The sequence below is a fragment of the Aulonocara stuartgranti genome (genome assembly GCF_965226115.1).
Source record: "Aulonocara stuartgranti genome assembly, chromosome: 17".
NCBI lineage: Eukaryota > Metazoa > Chordata > Actinopteri > Cichliformes > Cichlidae > Aulonocara > Aulonocara stuartgranti.
The window spans coordinates 5,253,585-5,281,205 of NC_138953.1; the positions used below are offsets into that span (position 1 = coordinate 5,253,585).

The 27,621-nt window shown below is 42.5% G+C and overlaps 2 protein-coding genes across 6 annotated transcripts in view; both read left to right on the plus strand.

The window, feature by feature from the left end:
• arid2 (AT-rich interactive domain 2) overlaps positions 1-4,383 on the plus strand; it is a 44,874-nt gene extending 40,491 nt beyond the window's left edge. For all 3 annotated transcript variants that reach the window (XM_082509814.1, XM_082509815.1, XM_082509816.1), the window contains 6 exons: positions 1,021-1,175; positions 1,258-1,396; positions 1,508-1,593; positions 1,710-1,833; positions 2,430-2,521; positions 2,631-4,383. In XM_082509814.1, coding sequence (XP_082365940.1) covers positions 1,021-1,175; positions 1,258-1,396; positions 1,508-1,593; positions 1,710-1,833; positions 2,430-2,521; positions 2,631-2,742 — 708 coding nt within the window. In that variant the 3' untranslated portion in view covers positions 2,743-4,383. The remainder of the gene's footprint in view (positions 1-1,020; positions 1,176-1,257; positions 1,397-1,507; positions 1,594-1,709; positions 1,834-2,429; positions 2,522-2,630) is intronic.
• Positions 4,384-9,861: 5,478 nt separating this feature from the next.
• Positions 9,862-25,214, plus strand: scaf11 (SR-related CTD-associated factor 11). Of its 3 annotated transcripts, none has more exons than XM_082510676.1 (15): positions 9,862-10,057; positions 15,721-15,767; positions 15,892-16,037; positions 16,777-16,860; positions 17,221-17,300; positions 17,411-17,490; positions 17,578-17,615; positions 17,710-17,780; positions 19,494-19,619; positions 19,977-20,077; positions 20,434-22,752; positions 23,191-23,519; positions 23,660-23,833; positions 23,942-24,061; positions 24,385-25,214. In XM_082510676.1, the coding sequence occupies exons 2-15, from the start codon at positions 15,749-15,751 to the stop codon at positions 24,478-24,480; spliced, it is 3,783 nt and encodes a 1,260-aa protein (XP_082366802.1). In that variant the 5' UTR covers positions 9,862-10,057; positions 15,721-15,748; the 3' UTR covers positions 24,481-25,214. The 3 variants fall into 3 exon arrangements, with proteins under 3 accessions (XP_082366802.1, XP_082366803.1, XP_082366804.1); XM_082510677.1 differs by having other exon boundaries at positions 16,783-16,860; XM_082510678.1 differs by lacking the exon at positions 24,385-25,214 and having other exon boundaries at positions 23,191-23,229; positions 23,310-23,519; positions 23,942-24,053.
• Positions 25,215-27,621: the final 2,407 nt, after the last annotated feature.

Genomic DNA, 27,621 nt, shown 5'->3' on the forward strand with positions numbered 1-27,621 from the left:
GTGTTTTTAACTGATGCATGAAACGATACATTTTAGACATAAGTTGTAACGGCTGCCGTTTTCTTTGAGTATTTATTACACAGCGTGCTGCGGGGAAATGTTCTGTTCTAACGTTTGAGTCTAAGGTTTATTTTTTAGCACCTGACGGCTGTTTTTTGCCGTAAATACTCTGCATACTCTTTCACATGATTCAGTTTATTCTGAAAAGTCTCAACAGGATCTTGAGCTTTACGTGGAAGGTTTACGTGGAAAATAAGCAAGCGGACACGCGATGGTTTTACCGTCATTGTTGCTAACGACAACGCATAAAAACAGGCGCTTGTCCGTCCGTATTATATTGGTTATATTAAAATATAAGAGAAAGAGAGAACTCTAAGAAATTAATATAGCCACTACTGTGTCCATCAAAAAGATGAAAAAATATTGCTGTAAACAGTTTATTTTGTGACACCACGAAACAAACGATAGCGTAAAATTAAACGATAGATGTTTTTATATCGTCATCCGATATATATCGTTATATCAAACAGCCCTAGAACACTGTAAAAAGGTTCCCTCGTTATGTTCTTGCTAGTAGCTTAAGATTTTTTATTTATTTATTTTTTTAAGTTGGCGCTGTAACTGTATGTATACAATTTGAGTGCACATTACATTAGGATAAGAGTAATGTCTGACAGTAGTAGCAGCAGGTGGATACAGGTTACCCTGCTCGTTTAAGCTGCTGCTCAGTGTAAAGCTTCTCATAGTTTCATAGACCAGAAAACCCAATTCTGAAAGCGCAGAGTTTTTGGAGGTTAAGAAGGTGAGGCCAGTTAAGACCATGTGGCTCTCGCTGATACCCACCTCCCACAGCAAAGCGGCTGAGAGAACAACTCCTGCCATTAGCCGGCCGTGGTTACATCTCAGCCAACAATCGCGACGCCTTCGTTTCTTTCTCGCTGAAATGAGCTGCTGTCTGTGATGCTGCCCGCAGCATTCTTCTAATGGAGCAGCTTTTCTGAAACCCTCTCTCTTCCGCAGCCTGCTGTTATCCCGTCCCCGCCCCCCACGTCCCAGCCTGCACCAGCGGGTAACCACAGCCCTCACCTCCCAGCACAGCAAGCCTCCGCAGTGCCGCCAGAGCAAAGCCGGAAAGCAGGGCAGAACTTTAAGTGTCTGTGGCAGTCCTGTAAACGGTACGGGCATTCACACTCTTGTTAACTTTCACTGAGCTTTTTTCAGGCTTCTCCTCATTTATTCCCAATTTCTCCTATTCAGGTGGTTTGAAACACCTTCCCAAGTGTTTTACCACGCAGCAACGCAACACGGGGGGAAAGATGTGTATGGAGGGCAGTGTCTGTGGGAAGGGTGTGAACCTTTTCCCCGGCAGAGACTGTCCTTCATCACACATCTGCAGGTAAATTTCCTTACTTTCTATTTCTTGCACTTTTTAGCTGTTACTTATTTGATAGTGGCTTTAAAAAAAAAAAAAAAAATGAAATTAAGCTTCTGCTCCTTGTGTTCCCAGGATAAGCACTGTTCTCGAGAGGCTTTGCTAGCCGGACTCAAGCTAGAGGAGCAGCAGGCGCAAAGTCCCAATCAGACTTCTTCCCAGTATGTACACCCGTCTCTGTTTATCATAATGTGTAAGACTAAAAGACAAATCATGTTCAACATAGAAGGAAATGTCACGCTGCTCGAAAAATATTAATGCCTGATGTGTTGTGAAGGACCCCGCCAGCGGCAGGCAGCACTCCGGCACCACGAGCACCGAAAGCAATCGTCAATCATCCGAGCGCAGCTCTCATGGCCCTACGCAGAGGCTCTCGAAACCTGGTCTTCAGGGACTTCACTGTGAGTAGAACAAGGCTGACGCCTACCTTCATCTCTCCCTGCATATATGCGCGCGCGCACACACACACACACACACACACACTCTTATGTTTGACTGAGGAGGGCTTAAGCTGCTCTGAAGCTTCCATCATCTTGCTGCTTATGATTGACTGGAAATCTGAGGCTAAAGGAATTTGGTAGTTTTCTATTCTGTGAGGGGTGGGAGAAGCTCAAGTTGACACTTGTTTTCTTTTAGTCATGATTGAGGTATTTGAGGTAGTTTTAGTCGATTAAACGTCATAAGATTATAATAGACTAAATCTGAACTTATTCACCAACTAAGATGAGAGTTCTTATTTGCTCTTCTCTTCCTGTTGATATTTTGTCATGTTTTCATGAGCCAGGTGTACTGATCCTGAGGGCAGACTTCTGATTGGATCACTTCCAAACTTGTCCCGCCTTTCTAGACAACTTACTAGTTCTGATTGGATCTCGTCCGTTCCGAAAATTTTGTATCTAATTTTTATTTGCTGGCAAAAGTGTCAGCATACTTGATCATAATTTATGTCCTAGTGTATAAGTACGTGACTCTATTTCTTAACCGTTTCCTCCCCTAGGATGAGAAAGAGGGACCAGTGACCAAACACATACGACTTACTGCTGCCTTAACGTTAAAGAACATCGCCAAGCACTCTGACTGTGGTCGCACGTGAGTAACCTGCTGCATTAAGTGAATTTAGCATAACACCCCCCCCCCCCCCCCCCCCCCAAAAAAAAATAAAATAAATAAAGCTGAAGGCTTTTCTTCTTTGTTTCAGGTTGTTAAAGAGGCATGAGACTCACCTCTCCGTACTCGCGCTAAGTAACATGGAGGTTTCCACCACGCTCGCCAAATGCCTTTACGAACTGACGCGCTCGCTCCAGGCTTGACGGCAAAAGAACAACCTCTACAACTCTCTGATCCCCCACCGACCCACCCGTCCCTCTCCTGTGACGAGAGGAGCAAGCCGCCGGTGAGCCGTAGCGGGTCCGCAGGGGGAGAGCAGAGGGTGGGAAGCGGAACAAGGAACCCTCCTTCTGCCACGTCTGCCGGCCCCCCCCCCGCCCCAAACCACGCCCCTCCCCTCCTTGCTGAACCTGTGTTTCACAACCCCCGCCCTCCATCTCCACACATGCAAACACACACACACACAAGGGGGGGTGAAAAAAAAAACAAAAAACTGCCATGGGGTCTTCCACCAGCTGTCCACCAGGGGGAGCTCATTAAGACTGCTTCACCGACGGGACTCCACCGACGAAACCCCAAACACGAGCACATTCTGTTCAAGTTTTATTTTTCTTAATTCTTTTTTTTTTTTTTTTTCTCTGTCACGTGAGCTCATGTGTGGCGTGAGCGGCGGTTGACTGAAGATTACGGGTGGGCGGGGAGTCGAGCAAGGGGCAGGGCTACTGAAGGTGTCCCACTGGGTCGGGTGGAGGAGGACTCGGCTGGCAACTGGCGCAGAGAATTTTTTTTATTTGTTTTTTTTTTGTTTGTTTGTTTGTTTGTTTGTTTTTTTTCCTTTAGACACTTGGTAGCTTGGTTTTCTTACTTGAGTCAATATATTTTCACTTATTTATTATTGAAATAAATACCATTACAATTAATGAAAAAGAATCTTGTAAATATGTTGTGAATATATATAAAGAAGATCCTCTTTCATGCCGATGCAGCCACTGGAGATCTTGCTCTGTGGAGTAATAGAAGCATTACTTTGGCAGGATTGAATAAAGTAGTATGTTTTTGTTTTGTTTTTTGCTTTTTTTATGATCCCTGGTCACTTGTATCTAATGTGATTCTATACTCAGCAGTGGATGAATGTACTTAAAAACCTGTAAATAATTCTGCAAAGGTACTGATGCTGTAAAGCTTAGGGAGGGGGAAAACAGTTTTTTGTGGAACTGTGACATTTTTTGTATTATAATACCTTGTAGAACTCATTTTGCTGGCTGAAAGAGTATGGAATAATATATCTCATGTCATTTTGTAGAAGAAAAAAAAATATTGAAGTTATTCTCCTCCCTTCCTCTTCCCTCGCACACCCTCCCCTCAACGCACACAGGCACACACACACAGACACACAAACAAGTAACATATATCCACTGTAAGCGTTTTGTCATTGTACGGGCACAGTGCGCGTACCAAAATTTTTTTGTATTTGTAAATTGGTTTAAATACATGGAGTTTTTATACAGGTTTTCTCCTGTGTTCTTTGCTTTATGTGCAGGTATGATATTTTCTTCACTACTTTTTTCTATCTTAATATAGTGTGGAGTTTTATTGTACTATTTTTTCATTCTTAATACCATGCCACATTCCGGCTCACGTCCTCAGACTGTCCTCTCTACCGTGTGTTGTGTAACATTTATGACTGCCTGTCGTATTAGCATCTGACCGGGGCAACCCAACCATCCTCATTTCTGCAGTGTCAGTAGGATGTGTGACTATACATAGACCTAACAGTCTGTTAGAGATTGGCTTTATTTACTTTGGTGACTGTTTATAGTTTTTAAATAAAACACTGAACATTTTGTTTTGTTTTACTCTTGTTTCTTGCTTCATTTTCTCCCACTTTAGCACTGATTGCCACGATTAGCACCACGTATACTTCCTGCGTTCAGTGTGTTACGGATGTGGAGTAAATTGAACAACAATTATTTAAATTTAATAAAATTATATATATTTTTATAATACCATTTATTGAGGTGGTTCTAGTACTGTGATTGAGCATGTGTAAAGACTGTTGGCGAGTCTACATTTAGTTACTAGTGAGTAAAGGATTTAATTGCTGAAAACTGTATGTAAACATTTAAAATACTAAAACAATACTGAGGCTACGTCCACACGTACACGGGTATTTTTTTGAAACCGGAGATTTTCCGTTTTCGTTTTAAAAAATAATCCCGTCCACACGTAAACGCAGAAATGAAGGAAAACGCTGCTTGGAACATGCCAAAGCAACAGGTGGCGATATATTCCTAACAGTGTAGAAATGTTGGCCAATCAGAAGTCTAGAAGCCTCCTTGGGAAATAATAAACAAGGATGGGGCCTAGAAGTACCACTGATTTCCTTTCCAATCCGATACCAAGTAAAATTCAGGGTGGTATCGACGATACTGATCTGTTACCGATACTTTGTACAAAATAATAATAATAATGGATTGGATTTATATAGCGCTTTTCAAGGCACCCAAAGCGCTTTACAATGCCACTATTCATGCACTCTCACATTCACACACTGGTGGAGGCAAGCTACGGTTGTAGCCACAGCTGCCCTGGGGCAGACTGACAGAAGCGAGGCTGCCATATCGCGCCATCGGCCCCTCTGGCCAACACCAGTAGGCAAGTAGGGTAAAGTGTCTTGCCCAAGGACACAACGCCCGGGGATCGAACCGGTGACCTTCCGGTTACAGATACGCTTCCCAACCCCCTGAGCCACGGTCGTATTTTATTTACTGTATCTCAAATTATAGCGTCATAATGATTACAGGTCATCAGATTACTTGTTCTCATCACTTAATAATGCAGAATTCATCATATAGAAATAAAAAAAATGAAATTGTGCGCTATTTGAACATATCGCCTGCCTGCCGCACTAAATGACTCCGTGAGAGACGTCTGTCTCGCCCTAGCAGCACCTGTCCCTGTCCTCCTCTTCACTTCGCCTCAACATACGCTCGTCATATTCTGTGATATGATTTACTCTGAGGTGTTTGACAAATTTGTGGTGTTGCCACAACACCTCACTTTCTTGCTACATGTATCACAAACCATGTGTGTGGAGGTAAAATGCGTCCGCACATGACTCCAATTACGCTCAGCCATTGTTGTGAGTGCGCACGCAGTAATTTACACTAACTTTATCCGTAAGGTAGCTAAAATTAACTGACAGTGAATAAACTAAATATGAAATGCTTTTAATAAAGTGTGAAAATTATACTTAAGCGGACAGCCAAGAGTAGTGGATAACAATAAAGAGAGTAAATTGTTGAACCAGACTAGCAAAAGTCTAGAAGGTCGTTTCCAATATTGAAAATTCTGACACTTGGGTAGCTCTGCTGTTTTTGTTTTTTGTCAGGGTCACACAAAGCCTTTCTTGTAAGACTCATGGATAAACGGTTAAAGTGGTTACCCATAGCGGGTACTCCACATCTTTGATGGGGAACATTTCTCATGCTGCTTGCCCAAACAAATTTGTCTCCATCACAGCTTATTGAAAGAGACTACCAAGTGTTCTAAGTATATATCGTTAGCTTATGGTTATGAATAACTACTGGATAAATAGTGGATAAACTGAATGCTAAAAGTTAGCAATGAGTAGTTAAGAAATTGGGTAATCCTAAATATATATATTTTAACCAAGCCTCAATGGGGAAAAAATATAATTGATAAATGAACAAAGTAATGTTCTTCTTAACATGTATTCAATTCATTTCTCAATCTGCACTCGAATCAATAAAGGCAAAATAAAACCTGCACTGTTATTTGTTTTGTTAATTGAATTTATATCAATATGAGCTGTTTTGACATTCTTATTAGCTCCTTGAGTCTACCTGTGCCTAATGTCAAGCACTAGATGCAAAAGGCCACACACACACGCACGCACGCACGCACGCACGCACACACACACACACACACACACGTCTATCAGGTCTCAGTTAGTGGGAAAGGCATGAGGTCAAATGAATTGTCTGTAGATTTGGAAACAAGCTTATGCCAAGGAACAAACTGGAGATACAAAGGAATACAGAAAATACCCAAGAGCTCACTGGCCTCCATTATTCTGAAACGGATGAAGTCTGGAGCCTTCCAATTATCATTACATTTTTGCTGTCAAATACCAGTTTCCCCAGATCTGGCTGCCCAGCCAAACTGAGTGCTTGGGACAAAGAGCCTTTTTTTCAGACAGGTAACCCAGAACCTGAACGAACAGCATAGTCACTGAGTTCCTTTGTAGGCATGAGGGAACACCAGTGCAGTGTTTCACCAAAGTGACCTTTACAGTAATGTCCCAGTTGAAAGAATTTTTCACTAAAAGGCACGTGACAGGCTGCTAAGAGATAGCAAAAAAGCCCACGAACCAGCATGAAGAGTACAATCCTCCATTCTGATGAAACAAAGATTGAACTATTTGACCACAATTGCCAGTGGCGTACAGAAAACAAACAACCAAACAACAGACACTGAGCAGGAAATAGCATCCTTATAGTAAGACACAGTGGTAGCAGGATCATGGTGATGATGGCTTCCTGCAGCTGTGGCAGGGAGCTGTCAGGGGAGAGGAAAAGAGGAATCTTCAGGAAACTTCCACAGGCTTTGGGAAAAATGCTGAGTATGAGCACTTCCCATCCAACCTGACTGAGCTTGAACACATCCATCAAAAAAAATAGTTGTGAATGTCATTATATATGTAGAATAATGAAAGGAAAAGTATATCAGTCGACTGAGTGGTAACTGCATACTGAAACAAGAAACAGAAAAGGCTGAAAAATTCACACAACCACAGATAATTTTCAAAGGAATGACTTCAAACAGATGCAATTCAAAGATGTAACCAGTGAGAGGGAGGAGAATAGTAATGAATGAATGAGTGGGGAAAAAACATAAAAGAATCAAAGAGTGGAAGGATCCTGCTCCTGTTACTCCAAACCCATCTAAATGATCTACAATGAGGGACATGACAGTCTGTTAAAAACAGGTCTAAACAATTGGTAACACCGTGAACCTCAGACGACTCCTTCCCTGGGCCTGTCTCTCTGTTCAGAGAGATCTGAACAGATGCCAGTGCTTTTAATATTCAACCCTCTGTTTTCATGCTTGGTTGCTGGGACTTCAAACAGCACTCTTTTCTGATACAACCCAACAACCTCCATTTGCTGGTGAGCTCAACCTTTTGTTCCGTTTAACCACCGGACACTTTCTCTTGGCTCGATCCTTTTGACATAATTGAATAGTTAATGACTTTGCTCAGCGCTCCACTTCCCACAGCTCCCAAAACATCTTTTGTGCATAATGTGACACTGCAGAAAGCTTTCAGGATTCATCAAAAGTCACACTGTGTTGGGGCATTCAGCAGTAATCTGACACTTTGTGTTGGTTTTTGATTCTGCTCAGTGCCCAGCTGAGGCGCTAACCTGATTGCCGTCCTTATGATATTTGTGTGGGCAACAAGAAAAATGTTTGTTTTAGATTACATAAATGTAGGTTTAGTTTAGCAACAGGCAATGCAACTGTGCCACTAATCTTGTGGTTTAGATCTTTGGTAGGTTTCAGTAGTTCCTCTAGCAATTCAGTTCAATTTTCTAAAAGTAATGCCAAGTCACAACAACAGCGATCTCAAGGTGTTTTATATTGTAAGGTAAAGACCCTAAAACAATACAGAGAAAACCTTTACAATCAGACAACATCCTGCGAGCAAGCACTTGGCAACAGTGGGAAAGAAACCTCCAAAAGAACTAGGCTCAGGGGGAAGAAGTTACTACTATAACTACTGCCACACACCCAAAAACAAAATAAATAGAACAATATCAAGACTTCTTTATGAAGTTTATGTGTACGTTTAGTAAAGAAGATCTGTAGTCGCACATCTGTCTGCTTACCAGGTGTTTGGTGGCTAATCTAAGCTTTACATCACTTCTAATTCCTCGCGTGGTCAAGCTCATTGTGACATCACTGGTCTAGTCCAATCGTCTTCAGGCCAGTCAGCCTGGTGTAATGGTGCAGAGGATATCTTCTTACTTACTTTCTTACTGACAATTGAGCACGGTATAGACACCACAGCCTATCTGAGTACTGTTGCTGACTATGACCGTAACTTTATGACAGTGTACCCATCTTCTGATGGCTTCTTCCAGCAGGATAACGCACCATATCACAAATCTCAAACTGATTTCTTGAACCTTTCCAGGTTCAAGACACCGTTCTGGTTTCAGAATCTTTCCAGCATCTAGCTGAATCTATACCATGAAAAATGAAGTCAGTACTTGAAAACAGTAAAGTCCATTGTGTGTAAATCTACCTCTCCTGCCCTTGAAAAGCCACACTAGTGGATACATTTATCTACTTTATACCTGTATGGGTAGAAATGGACTTTTAATACCCTTATTTATAATAGCCATGTGTGTGGGGATCGTGAAACGGAAATGCCAAACTGATTAAGCACACTAAAACTTTAAAATGGCAAATAGAACTTTTGTTGGTTTTTCTAGTCCAAAGACAAAATGACAGATGAGACTGTAATTTATTTTCAGAAGTTTCAGTGGGTGGGCAGATGTTTCCTCGGAGTGTGCAGCCACACCCCAGCTCATCCTTAAACACACCTCTGCTCCCTGCTATAAAGTTTCAGTCGGTTAGAAAGTGCTGGCAGTGTTTTGACTGTTGTGGTCTTTGTTCCAAACAAATAATCTCATTTCAGTCAAGGTTGCGTGATTATAAGCACAGAATTTGTGGTTGTTTAAAATATCTGGCTTGTTTTTACTACTAGCACATGCTCTGCCTCAGGTAACATTAAGCGAGTAAGCGATGGTTTGTGTAGATGTGTATTTTTCTAAAGTAGGCGGGAAGAGAAATAGACTACTGTGTAAAAACAGACATCTGTACACTGCTATTATGTTGTTTTCATCAGACTGGACAGAGTCAGTATAAAATGTATCTTTGATAGGACCTGGGACTTTGGACTAACTCCATCACACACTAAACTTCAGCTCTCTGTTTACTGCATCATGACTTATCATGTGTGCTTGATTGTATGTACGTTTCATATGTATTTATTCACGTTTTAAATTACAGTAAGAGTTTTATTATAATTGTGTACTGATTTATTTGGCTTAATCATTTGGAGTTATTGGATTAATGAGATAAATCGGCAATATAGGCGAAAGCCCCTATAACTTCGAAGAAAGCGTAAGTGAATGCTGAAAAAAGTCTGCTTTCTCATCCACTTGTTGCTGCTTCTCTTTCCATGTAAATAAATGCCAGATAGAAGGTATTCGCTTTGTAATATTCGGCGGTTCCCATAGGGGGCGCCAACGGCACCAACTCGCAGCCCGACTGCAAGACATGTGGCTGGGACTTTCGGAAAGCTACACTCGCTCTTTAGTCCTAAACAATTCCCAGATTGTGTGACTGGTCAGCATTCCCTAGCAGGAGTTTGCACGCTAAAAAGCCGTTTACTAGGCGCAAACCAGCCGCAGCTGCGCTCAAACGGTGAGTAACGACACCTGACGTTAGCTAAGCGGAGCTAGCTGCTAGGAGGCTAAAAGCAACGTAAGCAGGTGCTGTTGTTCAAAGCCGCTAGTTAGCTCTCAGCTAAACTCGCTAGCTAACTTGTGACCTTCAGTACAATCATCGTGGCTGATATTAAACGGTAGTTAGCCTTATTTACCGCCGTGCTAACAGTCTGCTAGCTCCAAATGTAGCTGTGTTTTTAGCTAGCAGTAGCTCGCTAGCTAACCAACAACAACCGTGTTGTGGCCGTCGTGTTGGCACTGGTTGAACAAGTTGGAGCTAATTTTGTGTCTCCAGCAGCCAGGCCGTACTGGCAAAAACACGCAACAAGCTTTTCAAATACCCCACATTTTACTGATGCAGTATGACTTTTAGACTAAGTTAGCATTTACATTTAAAAGACTGACTTTCAAGCTGCCTTCGGGCTTCGCAGTTAACCGGTGTTCCGAGTAGAAACACTTGAAATGGCCTGTGTTGACTTCGTTTGTTTGACTTGTTCAGTAATGCGGCTGTGTTCTTAGTCCGTTGCAGGAGCTTTAGCTAAACAAATTAGAAGTGTTCATATTTGGAGGATAGGAATTTCCAGACTGATTCGGGGTCAGTTATGGGAGACTCTCAGAAGTGTGGTGGCCTGGCGGAGTTGGGTTTGTTCACAGTGACTCAGGCTGTTAGTTACTCAAGTGTGCGTTCAGGCTACAAACATTCCTTCAACTGATAGACGCTAGAACATGGACTTGGTCAAAAATCTTGTCTGTACCTGTTTGTATTGGTTTTAGGCAACTGTTACCCAACCAAGCGTGCCGGAATAAATCAAATCTAAACCATTTCACTTTCACTTCTTGGTCTGAGTGCAACACAATCTATAGTGGTGATTGTAACTAACAGTAGTAGGTTTGTAATAGTAAAGTAGTGAAAAATTCCCTCATCAGTTCCAAAAATACATCTACCACGCCAAGATATCAGACCAAATGAGCACAACACAGACGAATATTATGGAGTAATTTAAAAAAAAGAGGGGGGGGGAATTCCTTGTTGCTTTAATTGTGTCTGTGGGGCCTTTAATGAACCTTTCACTCTCTCTCCCCTGTTGTGGCAAAAAAGTGATTTCCGGTATTTGCTCCCCCCCCCCAAAGAAAAAAGAAAGAAAGAAAGATTGCTTGTATTCAGACAGTTGTCACTGACTTGTTGTCCTATAATTTGTGAAACCTGTCAAACCCTATGTCATGAATGATACCAAGTCATTTCGAGCCACAAACAACATTCCTGTCACAAGGTAGAAGCTGCAGTTATTTTTTTTGAAAGTGGGTTTTATACATCCTTCATTCACCTAAACAGTCTTATTTACATTAAAAAAAATGTATTTTATAAGAGTGATCTGACCAAGAGGGCAGCAGAAATTGCAACAAATATAACATAATAGTTGTATAAACATATTTTAAGTGATATATTATCCCTCCATGAACCCTGATGACTACAGTCTTTTTTACTAATATAAGAAAAGACATTACACATAAAAACAGAAATCACTTTTTGGCACAAGGCCTTTCTCACTAGAACGGTAACAATGAAACTTACGAGAAATACAAATCTGTACCGTGTCACAACTGATAAAACACATTTAGCTTTTGACAGTCCCACCGATATGTTGTTATTGCATTTTTGGGTATCATATTGTTATTGACTGAGTTTTGATTGGTTAGTTCTTACAACACTTATTAGAATTTCTGATTTTACATTGTTAGATAGATTATTGCTTTAATACACATCTTATTTAAAAATAGATGTGAATAGCTAGGTTTCATTTGACGTAGACGTGACGTCGACGTAAAGCGCGAAATTTGACTGGCGGTCGGAAGTGAAAAAGATAAGCGCAAAATCACAGACAGACAGTACGCAAAATGCCTATGTCCTGTTGTGTTTACGGATGCTCCAGTAGGTCGACCAGAGAAACTGATAAACGGTATTTTAGGGTACCAAAAATAGCCCAACGAAGAGGAGAAAAATGGAAAATTCTAACCGAAAAACGTAGGAAAAAATGGATTTTAAATTTACGTTTACAGTCGGGAGGAGCAGAGTCTGCCAATGCCCGTGTCTGCAGCGACCACTTCGTCAGAGGTAATGTTATGTTTGCAAACGAACTTATTAGTATTAGGTTGTCGTTAAATTCTCGTTTACTTAGTGCTTTTAAGTTAGTAGTCTAATATTGACTTGATTGGGACTATAGGCTGCCCAAGTGCTTTGGATGACGAAGAGTCGGAGGACTGGGCTCCGACGGTCAATCTCGGCTACGAACGAAAACCCAGATCGGAATCAGTTCTCAAACGAGAGAAAAGAATGAAGCTTAAGGCAGAACAGCATCGATGTGCAGAGGCGATTTTGGATATGCAACAGACGGCTGAGAATGGTTTACCTTGAAACAAACAACTGTCACTCTAACGAAGTCCTAAGGATGTGGCATGTTTGTTGACGTTAAAGCCGCTACCGCTAACTGTTAGCGTGTTTAAGATAAAGCAATATAAGAACAAACACTCACCCTTGCAAACACCAAACTGTATCCATCACGGAGACGTTTTGTTCCAAGGTTGTGGACCCACCCGCTGACAAAAAAATTGTACGCCTCCAGACTCTTGAAAGCTTTCATTTGCTGCCTAGTGTAGTAAGAAGTCTGGAGGACCAAGTAGTTGGTGATATCCACAGCCTCGATAGTAGGCAAATCCTTTACTTCTGTGGTGTATTCGGACATTTTCAAAGAATACGGATCACGTCCGATATATTTTTTAACTATCTGTTTATATCTCTCCCGAGAAACGGGGTCTAAAGTTGCACAATAGCTGCTCTCCTGACTCTCCACAGTGTCCTCCATGTTTACTTCCGCCCTCCACTCAAAAATCGCGCTGCCTCCGCACGTCATCAGAACCACGTGACCGCAACCCAACTATTGCAAAAGTAGTTTTTTTCCACTTGACAGGTGTGACTAAGCTACAATCTTTTTGCAATAGATACTCAGTTCTTTAATGGTACTCCACCTTTTTTTTTTTTTTTTTTTTTTAAAGTTCTATTACAGCAGTAGAGGGGTGTATTATCTGTGATTAGGTCATATTGCACAGTGGCTATTTTTCTTCTGATAAATTATTTATTCAGGGATTTCAGCGAAAGTATCGTATTCTCTGCATCTGAGGCTTATCGCTTTGTTATTTCAAAAGAAATAAAGGAGATAAAATCTGGGGTAGATTGTGGCCCCAATAAAGTGCAAGATAACTTCATAATCTGTAGCCAAGTCGAGAGCAGCCGAGAAATGGGGTCACTACTGTTTATTGATGGTGTGACTTGCTGATAGAAGTGGCAGGAGGAGTTGGGAGTGTACAGATCTGTACGCTCTGCTCAGATTGCGTCAAATGCTGTAAAACTGATGAGGCAGTGCTTCACAGTGCAAATGAATAATGACCCAAAGCACACTGCAAAAGCAACCCAAGAGTTTGTCAAGACAAAGAAATGGGATATTCTTCAATTTCATTTAATCACCTTAACGCAACAGTTTACTGATGACAAAAATGAAGGCAGAGAGACCCACAAACACACAGCAGCTGAAGGTGGCTATAGTAAAAGCCTGACAGAATATCTGGGAAGTATTAGGACTATGTATAAAAATGGTTGTAATTCCTGAACAGTTAATCCAGTACTTCTGCTAAACCCCTTGAACTCAAGCTGAAAGTCAGCACTTCAGTCACGTCTTGATTGTATTGTTAAGACTTTAGCAACTTTACTTCTCCTACTTTACTGCTTCCAATCCAGTACTCTAACTGTACTCTTAAAAACTACTTGTGCTATTATTTGAGAGAATCAACTCTCTCAAACTCAAAGTTTTAATCAATAAGACAGTCAAACAAGTTTTGATCATCTCAGTAAAAAAAACAAACTCAAAAGTTCACAGAAAGTGTCACCATTCACTCAGTCTCTACAGTTATTAGTGGGATGCATTTAACTTCCACTCCTTATAAATACACCTTGGCTTTGGGATCTGCTCATACAAAGTACGGATCCCTCAGTGTTAGATCAACAAACTTTTTTCTTTACTGAGAGGAATAGACGGTGAATCATTCTTTAATCTGCAAGGCAACATCTGCCTCCGCAGGCATGTTTCATTCTGGACTGCTTTATGCTTTATACTTATGCTTAGCATTAAGATTCCTTATTCCCTTATGCTGTTTTTTTATGGTCATGCTTGATTCTCCTTTTTCTGCCGTCTGTTTTGATTAAATATTAAAGGTACAGCCCTTAAATGGTTCCAGTATTTTTTGTCAGATAGGAGTTTCTCTGGCCAGGCTGTGTTTATTCGTGTTTTAGTATTTATTGGTTGCTGATTTAGCGATTTAGCACACCTGCTCATGCACGAAGAGTTGAGCTGATACATGAGAAGCAATGATGATGTTAACTGAATTGAATCCAGCTAAGTCAAAGCTTTGTGTTAAGTGTTAAACCTGTGATAATATGATGAGAGAGTGAGAGGGAAAGAGCCATTGACTGAGTTTTTCAGTCTTGTTAACTCTCTTGAACACAGTGTTCATTCACAAATTTGCTGTGAAGACACAAAGAAATGTTTTTGTTGTGTGATAACATGCAAACTCTGCATGCAAACATTTGGAGGCACCGTTCTCAGACACGGATCGATGCAGAGCAGTGAAAGATGCCAACCTCAAATGAGCCAGTGAAAATCGTGGTTGTTGTTGGTTCTTGTCAGTCTCATTATAAAGTGCTTTTAGTCCTTGTTTTTTTTTTTTTTTTTTTTTCTTTTTTTTTCCCTTCCCTCCTCTGTAAAATAGGACAGTGTTAAAGCATTCTCTCTCTCTCTCTCTCTTTCTCAGTCCTGGAACCAGCTAATGGGCCCTAAAAATATATACAGAACTTTGCAAAAATATGATGGCAGTGTAAATCACACAAGCTCAGGTTGAAACTTGTCATAAAGATTTCTACTTTAGTGTTGCTTATTCTGCAGAATATGTGTTTTGTGAAAGTGGCAGTTTGATGACTCGCTGTATTTCCACTAAGCTGATGTTGCATTGACAGATTTTGTTTTTGTGTAAGACTGAATAAATGTGGATTTAAAAGTGAATGTACCTCTTCCAGAAAGGACAGTATCCTTTAATTGTATTGTGCAAATTCATGTGCAGGATGTTGATCCAGCATAATGTAATCATCCTAAAACGTAAATATACCTGCATGTCTCTATTCTACAGCATGAACCAGGTTTGATGTGCACAGTTGATTCCCAGAGAAAACTGAGCTTGGACATCATTGCTTATTTCTAAAATAAGAAAGAGGTTTACCTCAATCTTGTCTTATATTGTTTAGAGCCAGGTGGGAGTTTTCCTCTGCAGTTCATTTGTATTTTTCACTATTTATTTGTCAAAATTCAAGGGACCTGCTAGTAGGAAGTGTCTGACAGGTTTGTTCAGAGGATTTGATAAAAATGCAAATCTTTAACAAAGACGCTTCATAGTAAACTGATAACTGATAACTAAGGCTGTTTATCTACCATTAACCTTCTGAGGGGGGAAAAAAGAGATTGTTTTGTTACATGCTACATTCAGTATCTTGCAGTATCTAACCAACTCTTCATTTCTGTCACCTTCCCTCTGTTGTAGTGGGGATCACGACAGCCAGGGGCCGGACATGATTGGAGCTGGAAGCGGTGAGAAATTCTAACCTTCGTTTAGCTGCATGTTGCATAAACATAGCAGACTCTATTTTTTTAAGACTGATTGGTGTAAGTAAATATTTTTCATACTTGTGTGTATCCTCTGCGGCGTATACAGGCGGCCAGGGCCCGCCTGATGGGGCAGACGGCGAGGAGGCGGAGAGGTGTCCTATCTGCCTGGGCGTCCTGGCTGGAGGCGAACTCGCCATGCCTGATAGCTGCTGCCATGTCTTCTGCCTCAGATGCCTCCTCACATGGGCAGAGGTGACACTCAGATAACGCTAATATAGTAGTGGCACTAAGTGGAAGTGATTTTTAGGTCATGTCATGTGTAGTGAACAATTATATATCTGGTCTGTCTGTGAATTAATCACTATATTCTGTCTTAGATCCAGAATGATATTTTAATGAGTATTAGTGCATTGACAACAAAGGTGACTTGGGATGTGAGAAAGCAACCAATGCCATCAAAGCCCGGTTTGATGTGCTAAAACTGGCTTTCTGTTTGTTAATGTTGGCTAACGTTACCTGCTAGCAAAGACACATATCAGTGTAACAGCTAGCAGGCTAACCGTAGTTTACTTCCTCACTAAAGTTGTTGCAGACAAGATGTTACCTGTAGCTCCTTATAACAAGTTTTTGTTGTGCTGGGTGTTGGTTGACATTAGTGATTAGTGGATTTTTGAGCTACATTTAGCTAGTGTTGCTCACCTTTGACACTGGGCCCCGGTCCACATGCTGTTGGAGGAAACCAGGGAAGTTGGGGAAGGTCGGATCATTTTAGTTATGTTTATTCTCTTTAAACTTGGCAGTAAAAAGCCTTGAGTACAGAGGGAAAAGTTCAAAGGCGTTAGCAATGATATTCTTGTGCCAGTACTCATGCCAAAAATAGCATCTAGTGATTTCCCTCATGTCAGACTGGAAAAGCCCGTAAGCCTTTAAGCATTCATGCCTTTCATTCGTATTAGTGTACTAATGATGTTTTGTTTGCTTTAATTTGAAGCTGCAGATGGCTCCTTCCTGCCCCGTGGATAGAAGACCTTTCAGTCATGTTTACAGATGGGACAGGATTCTCGGCTGTGTGCAGGTCAATGTGCTGTTTTCTCTGTTTACTGCTGTTGTTTTAAGCTTTGTTGAAATTTCCTGTGCTGTAAAGCTGAGACACCCGCTGCCTGCTGTTAACGAGAAATACGGAGCGTTATTTTCCCATGATGTCAGTTTATTTGAAGTGTATTTAAGAAGAATTTTAACAGCTGAAAAAAAAATTTGGTTGAAGTGGTTTTGAGTTAGCCTGGGATTGACCTAGAAGGTAAAGCCAGCAGTCAAAATTAGTTTTGTTTCCAAGTCACATGTAGGCCAGCTGTCAAGCCACCACACTGCCTCACATGACTTTTGTCTTTATATGTACTTAAAAAATAAATAAATAAATATGCTTCTATCCTCAAAGGTCCCTGTGAGGAAGCGACTGTCTCAAAGCGATGCTGAGAACTGCTGCTGTAGAAACCCTGAACAAAAAGTCTGTCTCAAGTGAGTGTTAGACTGTTTCTTTCTTAACATTACTGGGTCGCCTCTTAGGCCGGCCCTTGACATTTGACTGTGAGTGCAACCAAGAACTGATAAAATGGTTATCTTTTCAGAAGCAAGCCCACAAGAAGGTTGAGACGGCAAAAGGTGGAGAGGACGGCAGGCGCTAAAACAAAAGGACTTGTGAGGAAATGTATGTTAGAGCGCTTCTGCCCCAGAAATGTGGCTAGCCTTTTCTCGCATTGTGTCAGCAATCTCACGTCTTTAAATGTGTTTATAGGTAACGATGAGGATCCCTCCTCACTGAGCAGAAAAAAGGTAACTGCTTTATTTTTTTGTTTTTTATCTGTCCCACACACGTTTCACTGTTAGGTTTGATGTCACTGTTGATTCTTTGCATTTCTTTCTTCAGGTGAGAGGAACAGACTGCTGTACGTGGTCACCTCCTCCCTGTGTTTCATTAGTTACGTCAGCACAGGACGTGTAAGTGACACTGATTTAATGAAATAATATGTTAGTAGTTTTTTTTGTAGTTTGTACTCTTTGTCAGGATTTTTTTTTAAAGTGCTTACAGCGATCATGTTTAAAGTGCGCTCAGTCGATCAGTTGGAGAAGTCAAAAAATTGGGTTGAATTCTAAACATAGTAGGTGGATCTTTAAAAAGTTTTATGGTATTAAACACATTAACATTAAAATTTATTAGTGGAGTCACTGCACAAAACTCCAGCACACAGTGCCTCTTTGACATATTGCATGCATTAACGTCTTGCTGTTTTAGAAACAGGCCAGACTATGGTAAATGGCCTGCATTTGTATAGCGCTTTTCTAGTCCCTAAGGACCCCAAAGCGCTTCACACTACATTCAGTCATTCACCCATTCACACACACATTCACACACTGGCGATGGCAAGCTACATTGTAGCCACAGCTGCCCTGGGGCGCACTGACAGAGGCGAGGCTGCCGGACACTGGCGCCACCGGGCCCTCTGACCACCACCAGTAGGCAAACACGGGGTTAGGAAACATCTTGGGCAAGACTATGTTTCACATCCTATGTCAGTAAGGCTTTATTGATAGGACAGCTCTGAATCATGGTTAACTTCATTCACGTGCAGTGATGAATTATTGTGCTAACTGTGCACTATTAACATGTCACCTAAACAACCAAAGGTTGACTTTTTATGTGTAAGCAGGATTAACTGTAAGAGTAGACTGATACATTGTAGCTTAACAGTTTTAGCTCATGTCTTTAAAAATAGAAAAAATAAAAAACTTACAAAATTCTCGATGCTGGCAGAGGGTCTCCTGAGGCTGCAGTGTATAGACAGAAACTCTGAAAACGATAAAGAAAACATCCTTACCAACTCCGTCAGTGGAACTGTTTTATTCCCGTGGTTTTCAACCCACTGGGGATAGAGCAACTGAAGATGGAAACATCAGGGAAACTAAGATGAATAAACATTGATTTTGTAATGTGCTGACCTTCAGTTCACTCAAATTTGACTTCAGGCAGACATGCCAGAAAAAGTTGGTGTTTGGATATGGAAAGGTGCAAGTTTAATGACACTCCTGAAGAAAACCACAACTCGTGGTGGTTAAAACTGGTGCCTGAAAGCGTTTCTGAAACTCCCCACACTGTGTGTGGAAGATGTTTCGGTTCGGATATCGTTTGGAGTGGCAGTGATTTTTTTTTTTTCTTTTCTTTTCACACTGATAAACAAGTTGGAAAAATGTTGTAAATTTAACCACATACTTTAGCTTCTTGCTTTTATTTTTGAACTATCATCAGTGTATTACATGAAAATTAGACAGATGTTTTTACATTTGTGTTTCCATGGTGATCTTGGTCATCACTGCATCATAAAGTGGTATTGAGGAGCACTTAAAAAGTAACTTGTAAAATTAGCTGTAAGTATAGACCTTTTTATAGATATAAAGTCTGCTTCTTCTAAGAATAGGTAACATCAAATAATTGACAGATTACAGTTTAGACCTATTTTAACTGTAGAAACCAAAAAATATCTCATGTTCAGAAGCTGGACGGCAGGGCAGATGGGTAAATCTACTTCTGAACATGAGATATTTTGGGTACCTGGGAACCATTTATTTTGGACTATAACTTTACATTTGAAATTCAAATTAGTGCTGTGTAGAAAGCACTTTTGTAACTCTTACCCTGCTTTCACTGTCCTTCAGTGCAGATCCTGAGTGGCTGGCAGAAGATATACCATATGACACTGGACTCAAGCAGTGCAAGCCCCAGGTGCAGCACTGTCCCTGGCTCTCTCCTGCTGCTCCCATCCCTGCTAATGGCACCTCAAGGTAATAAAATTCCCACTGCTGTGACCGTTTTCACAAACTGACAACATCTTTCATTAGATCCTATCCACAGCCTCAGTTTGACACTCGTGATTTAGTCTGTCAGTCAGGACTATAGAACAGCGCACACAAGGAATTGTCCTGAGTATAAAACACAGGAGCTTTAAAACTGCACACTGAAATGTTTCACTTGGTAAATTCTTGAAAAGTTTGTTTTGGTAACATTGATTGGGGTCCATTCAAACAGGACATTAGAATGAGTTCTTCTTTGGGTTTTTGGGACTTTAAAATTGTGGAAAAGTAGGAATGAAGAACGCACTGAGATAAAATCTGACCTCTAGCTGTTTGTTGGTTTTACAGGCAGAGTTTCCATGGAACCAGTTGGAATCACAACACGTTTCCATTTGGATTTGGCTCATTTCCATTTACCTCCAGCTCACCGTTCACCCCGAGCAACTTTGGTGAGACACATTCGACACAGTTGACTTTTTTCTATGATCACAAAGCAAGAAAGCACGAGACGAGGCTAATCGAAACGTATTGGCTGAAGCATATGCTTATTACGCCAACCAGACAATCCTCATAGGGGATTGTCTGGTTGTTGGGGTTTTCTGTTTCATGTTGTATGGTCTCTAGGTGACTGTAGTGACTGTATGGATGGATGAAATGTAGAAGAACCATTAAAGTCTTGAACTAGATATCAATAAGAAGTAAAATCAAATGACTGTATTCAAACGGCAGCTGCTGTTCATAGGAAACACTGGACCAAAATAATAGTGAATCACAGGCTTCTATAACCAGTCTCTCTGCCGTGTAGTGTTTCAGGGTGTTGTCTGCGCCATCACGTGTCCCAAAGGAGGAGAGAAGAGAGGTGGCCGAGCTTCAACCTCCAAAGCCCCCACCAAAGAGACAGAGTCTCTACCGTCGAGACGATCAGGACGCAACAGCAGCAAAACTCAAGAAGAGACTCCTGCATCTGACCCTTCAACACCTCCACAGTCCAGTTTGTCAGACTCCGACTCATCTGCTAGCCAGTCCACAAGGCCTGGCAAGGCTTCTCAGGTGCCGGCCAAGAGGAAAGGGAAACGAGTGACAAACCGAAAGGCTAGCGGCAAACGGAAAGCCACAACGAGAAAAAAAAGCTCTCCGGAAGTTGTTAACAGTCCAGCAGCTAGCGAGGAGGAAGCACAGGAGGACGCAGTGGAAGAGGCATGTGAGGAAGTGCAGGAGGAAGCACAGGTAGAGGCACAGGAAGCATCACAGGAGGAGGAAAATGACGTGAGTCAAAACAGGGAGGAGGTGGAGGAAGAAGAAGAGGAAGATAAAACTGAACAGGAGCAGGATGGAAGTCACTCAGAACAGCAGCAGTCTGACGCTGAAGATGGTCTCAATGAGGAACAGGATGGTTTCAATTCCTCTGATGAGCAGCGAGCCGGAGGAGCTATGAATGATGTGGGACAGGAGAGTGAGGAAGCTCAGGAACAAAGTGATGAGCACGAGCAAGAAGAGAAAGCCGACGAAGGTGAGAGTGACGTCTCATGTCCCTCAGGATCAGCTGTTAGCAGCCCTGGTTTGTGCTCTGAAGGAGTCGAGAGCAAAAAAGAGAAGGAAGAGCAGGCCAGTCCAGTTTCCTCTGGAGAAAAGCATCCAGAGGAAAGGACTTCGCCATCCCCATCCCACTCCTCCACACAGAATGCTCTGGAAGATGTAGTGTCTCCACAGTGTGACGAGCAGGTGGAGCAGGATGATGAAATGGACATTTGTGCAGAGTCAGAAGATGCCAACAATGAAGAATCTTCAAAGAAAGTGAAGGCTGAATCATGTGGGAGTTTAGCACAACCTGGTTCTCCCTCTGCTCGAGAGGAAAATGTAGCTGACCAAGAAGCGAAAGTTTCAGAGGTCATTGAGGCAGAAATGCTGGCATCAATAGAGCATTCGGGAGTCGACAACTCTGTGGAAGAATCCAAGGATGACACAAGTGTTGTCCCCATGGACTGCAGTTCACCCACGAGCGAGCATGGGAACAGCCCCGTTTTGGAACCTCCGAGTGAGACTGCTTCCCCTGCGCCTGTAGAACCACCTCCTACAACTTCTGAAAGCCACGTCACCAAAGATGAAGGCGCCAAGGACAAAAGGGAGAGAGACAGGAGCCAAGAGAGGAAGAATGGCAAGCAGCGGAGATCTCGCTTCCACTCTCCAACTTCCACGTGGTCACCTAAGAGGGACTCAAAGAGAGAAACATGCAGGCGTTCACGTTCACGGTCTAGAGAACGTGACAGCAGCCCTTCCCCGAGGCGCTCTTCACGGGCTCGCAGCAGAGAAAGAGACAGGGACCGGGATGGAGACAGAGACTATTCTAGGAGAGATCGTAGTCGGGACAGAAGGAGGCGACGGTCCCGCTCAAGATCCCGGTCAAGGTCCCGGTCTAGATCTCGATCTAGAACAAGATCACACAGACGAGGGCCCAGCCCTGAATGGTCGACATCTAGAGAGCAGTCTCCTCAGAGGAAGGAGCGTAGAAGCTGGAGATCTGGAGCCGGTGGTGGGTCTGGCAGTGAAGGACGGAGGTATCACGGCAGCGCTGGCCACTTTGAAAATGGTGTCCCTGCAGAAAGTTCTCCTGATCGCCAGAGCTCAGACAATCCCGATTGGGTTACAGAAAAGATTCGAGGAGATGCTGATGGAAGGAACCGGGACTTCGGGTACAGCAGCAGCTCACGCTGGGAAGACCATCGTGGAAGTGGTGGGAACAGAGGAGAACAACGAAGTCGAGGGGGCCCTGGAGGGTTTGAACGTGGCCGGGGCGGAGGACGTGGTGGTGGCAACCGCAACTTTTACAACCAACAGGAAGAAATGTCTGACAGCCGCTGGCAGTCGAGGAACAACTTCTCAGGTACAGGCAACAATTCAGGGAACGACGCATACAGCCGATTCAATGAAAACCGAGGTGGCGGGCGCAGGAAAGAGCCTGAGCCAGGCGAGCCTATGGTTGACCGCTCAGGCTGGTCCTCTGCATCCAGCTGGGCTGTCAGGAGGACACTGCCTGCAGATGTTCAAGACTATTACTCAAAAAGGGAGAGAGGCCCGGGCACGTGGAGCCGGCAGGAGGAAGAGCAGCAGCCACCAGCTGCAGCAGGTGAGACCTCTTTATTTTGTCGATACACCTCCAAAAAATCAGGCATCACTGCGTTGTCTGCACTGCAGAGTTGAAAAGTAAAGAAGCATGTTATACATTATGGTGGTATGTGTTGAATATTCTCTTTGAGCCAACGAGAAGAAGATAATTTTAGTTCATGTGTGAGGAGAGAACAACTAGAAATTACCCCCAGGTATCTGCACTCCATTCGATTTAGAGGAAACTGTGATTTCTTTGAAGTTAATTTATTCCTTTGAAAGTCTCACAACATCTATTTTTGATATAAGGCGGCTCTTTTCATTCTGCCTTCTGCGAATCCTGTCCTGCACTTTTTTATATAAACCTACGTGAATAAGCACAGACAGAGTTTTATTTAGCCTCTCACATTCACTGTCCCCTCACATTTTTTCATTATTATTTGTGGTCCTTGTTCTCCAGATCCTCCAAAAAGCGATCCTCCTCTCCAGGCAGTCCCCGGTAATGCTCCGGTGCCTCTGATGAACGTGATTCCACCTCATCCTCCGCAGCTTAATGTTATTCATCACTACCCCATGCAGGCCCCACGAGGAGCCCTGCCGGTCAGCTTGCAGCCTGCAGCACCCTATGCCATGCCTCCTCAGGTCCCCATGCATCTCCACCCTGCTGTGCCGCTGCTGCAGGTGCCCGCTGTGGGTGCTCAGGGCCTCCCACCTCCTCCACCACCACCTCCACCAATGCAGCAAGGCAGCCAGACAGCAGCGGTTCAGCCAGACGGCCACGCTGCACAGGTATGGTAGTCTTGGCAGGATTAGTTTCCAATTCCTGAATGTCTAATGTTTTTATTTATTTATTTTATAAATGGGCACAATAACTGTCTCCAAGCAGTTCTTCCCATAATTCTCTCTGTGATTTTTCCATTTTGCATTAGATGGCCAATACCAAGGTGAGTTTTGTGAAACCAGCATTGCTTCCAACCCCAACCAAAGCTGGGGTTGTAGCAGTGACACAAGGCCAGCCGGCACCAAGCCAGGCGCTGCCATCCTCTACAACTCAGCCCGGCCAGCATAACAAGGCCCAGGCTGACAGCTCCAAAAAAGAAAAGGTAACTGATCTGTCACTCCATCAAAGGTCATTCAGTAAAGTTTTTTTCTTCTCTGCCCTTTTCTGTTTGTTGTCTTTTGGATAATCCAAGTTCCTCTTACTGTTGCAGAAACAACAGATCCAAGAGAAAGCTATAAATGAAGTGAAGACAGCCATCAAACCATTTTACCAAAAGAAGGAGATTACAAAGGAGGAGTACAAGGAGATTGTGCGCAAGGCAGTAGAGAAGGTAAACCCTCAGATTTCTTTTACTGTCATCTGCATTTTTAATGCAATCAGAGCCCAATACACGGCCTTTAAATTATATTGAATACAGACACCTAGCTGTGTGGTAGCCAGGTGTAATGTTCACACAAACTCTGAGAGCAGCTAGCTTATTATTGTTCTCATTATTGAGTGTATTTGCCAACAGTTGCTGCTAACATTAGATACTTTTGGTTTTGTGAAGGCCAAATAAAAGCCCGCTGCTTTTTAAAACAACCACATACAGACTGTTACATTTAGGGATCGGTATTTCCTGACTTTATGTGTTTGGCTTTTCTTCCACTTCAGGTGTGTCACAGCAAGAGTGGGGAGGTGAACTCTGGTAAGGTGGCCAACCTGGTGAAGGCCTACGTGGACAAATACAAGCATGCCCGCAAGAAATGAAACGTCGCCCTGCTGCTGAGGTGGCAAAAACCCTCAAAGACCCATTGAGCTGCTCAAGTGCAATTTCTTCTCCTTGGAATTTGGCCTCCGAGCTGAAAGATGATGGAGAGCCAGCTTTTTTTTCCCCTTTTCTTTTCTTTTTTTGATATCTCTACCTTTTATTGAATGATGAAGATTTTTTTCTATAGATTTTCATATTTTGTCAGAAAAGAACAACCCAATCAGAAATTGTAATGCAAGAGCCCTTTATTTTGCATAGATCATGTGACTTGGGAACTACTGTAAAGAGCGCAGGCTAGTGTGGGGAGAGGGGGTGGGTGGGGTGGATGATGTTAAAGATGCACCACTCAGTGAAAGACATTTCCAGGGTGCCAGCTGGTACAACGAATTTCTCTGTTAGGGCATCCTGATCGCTTCTGAACTGAATATTGTCAGTGTCCTTTTTTAAATGTTAAATAATATTTCAGATGAGATCCTAGTTTATTGCCTTTATCAATCTGTGTGGCCCAGTGATGGGCTGGAATCTAATGAACGTGATTGTAATCAGGGCCCTGATTGGACCCAAACTGGGTTAACCAATCAGCAGTGAGTGTATAATGTGAGCTGTAGCTCCTGGGTGGGAGGGGGTAGTTTAGAAACTCCACCCCCTTGCTTGAATGTGTAATAAGTGTCTGAGTATACATGAACTGTGGAAGCTATCCAGAGAGTAGTTGAATAAATTAGCTGCCTCCTAACGTGCTTCTGTGTGTGTTGTGACAGGAGTTGCATGAAAGACTTCCTGTTAGAGCGCCGGGTCACTGTAAGATTTAATTGCAGGCTACACGGTGTGACATGAATCTAATAAACAATATCAAGGTAGATATATGTAGAGTGACCAACAGCGTTGGTGCGTTCATGGTCGTTGGAGAACAGCGTGACATGAAGAGAAATGCTCTTTTTCTTAGGTTTCTTTTATGGTACTGTGCAAAAGTCTAGAGCCAACAATGTATTGAAACGTGTAGACATACATGGATACATACTGGGTCTAAACAAAAAAGCTGACTGAGTCTGACTGTTCCAGTGTCTTTTTCTGTCTTTGCTTTTACTGTATTAGCAGTGTGTTTGGGATCATCATCATGATGGAACAGGAACATCACCAACACCACTGGCTGACAAGCACCCCAAAACCAAAGCCTCCCCCGTGTTTTACACGTGGTTGTAGACACTCACTGTTTTATCCTGTCTGCGCTTAGTGACAATAATTTAAAGCAGGAATGTGGAATTAACATCTCAATAAGACCTGATTTTCAGTCCAGCTCTTGAGTAATTTGGCATACCCTCAGTCTTTTCTCCGTTTCCCTTCCCTGTTTCTAATGAGGTGTAAGTGAACAGTAGACGGATGGATTTTTCTTTTGAAGACATGACTTTCAGAATACTGTTCCTCTGCTGTAGATCAGTTTTTAGGCTTTCCTTAAGTCTTCTTTGGCTGCTTTTGTTTGTCAAATTTCCTCAAATTTGTAGGAGGACACACTAAACGTCTGTGTGTCCTTATATCGACTGGGATTTGCCAATTTTTCAGCTACTAGCGATACTATTTTTCCTGGGTTGTTTTTGTTTTTGTTTTGGGGTTTTTTTTGGGCTGTCAAATGGTTTCATCTTTTCAGCTTTATAGATACACTAAAGAAATTTGGGGAAAATGTCTTTTTGCAACAGGCTGCAAGTATCTAAGTGCTTAAAGAAGTTAAAATGGGTTCTTTGCCAAGTTGTCTGTTACTCTGTAGACACAACACTAGTTCGTCCCTTGAGTTATGCTTGAATAATTCATAAGTCAGTGTTAAAGCATTCCTCTGAAAATGGTCAGGCACAAGGACTGGACTGACCTCTGCAGTGCTGTTGCTAATGACTGCTTTTAACAAAATTACAATGCAGTCTGGCTCTTTGGAAACAGGATTCTTGCAAAGTACTGTAAAACAGTCACACATTAGATTAGATAAAACTTTATTAATCCCTCGGGTGGGTTCCTCCGGGAAATTTGGTTTCCAATAGCACAGCACCGACAGAAGTTACAGAATGTGAGCAGAAATGTACCATATACACACACAATACAGAGACATATATAAATACAGAGTATACAAAAGGGATAAATAGGAATAAGAATACAAGGGAATTGCACATTTCACAGTATTGTGAGTCTATTGCACTGTTGGATATTAACAAAAAGTATTGCACAGTGAAAAGGCACTACAGCTTAGTTCCCTCCTCCTTTGTCCTCCTGTTTCCCCTCCCTCTCCCCTCCAGAGAGGAGTTAAACAGTTTGATAGCGTGTGGAACAAAGGAGTTTTTAGGTCTGTTGGTTCTTGTCTTTGGGAGAAGCAACCTGTCACTGAACAGACTCCTCTGGTTGTTTATGGCCGTGTGCAGAGGATGCCCAGCATTGTCCATAATGTCCAGCAGTTTCTTTTGTCCTTTTCTCTGCCACTATCACCAGAGTGTCCAGCTCCATGCTGACCACAGAGCCAGCCTGGATGAGTCCTTCTTTGCTGTGCTGCTCACCCAGCACACCACAGCATAGAACAGTACTCCAGCAACCACAGACTGGTAAAACATCCTCAGGAGCTTCCTGCAGATGTTGAAGGACCTCCGCCTCCTGAAGAAGTACAGTCGGCTTTGGCCTTTTTTATACAAGTGCTCTGTGTTGCATGACCAGTCCATCTTGTTGTCCACCCACAGCCCGAGGTACTTGTATGCGTTGACCACCTCCTCTCTCTCTGTCTGAACTGGCAGTGGACCTGATCTGGACCTCCCGAAGTCCACAACCAGTTCCTTGGTCTTTGAAGTGTAGAGTTGGAGGTGGTTTATGTGACGAACTCCACATTACCGTCGTGTTAAACCCACTATTCTTTCACATTAGTGTTCATGTTTTAGATTAAACATCCCAGTTTGCACGATTATGACACATTTTTGTTTCCCATCCAGACATAAACATGTTGAAGATGCACCTCTTTCACTTAGACATGCAAACAAATTGAGTCTTAACTCTGCTATCATCCAATTCATGTGTTAGGCACAGACTCATATTAAAGTCGACTCGTCCCCAAAAAGAACAAGAAGAAAGCATGTGGAGGACAAGGACCAGCCTGAGATAAGAGTCCTGCTGATGAT

Bases quoted from the DNA above. Each gene is read 5' to 3' on its own strand.
- scaf11 (XM_082510676.1), top strand. The intron at 17,301-17,410 runs GTGAGTGTTAGA...TTATCTTTTCAG, and splicing joins GAACAAAAAGTCTGTCTCAA to AAGCAAGCCCACAAGAAGGT. The intron at 23,834-23,941 runs GTAACTGATCTG...TTACTGTTGCAG, and splicing joins ACAGCTCCAAAAAAGAAAAG to AAACAACAGATCCAAGAGAA.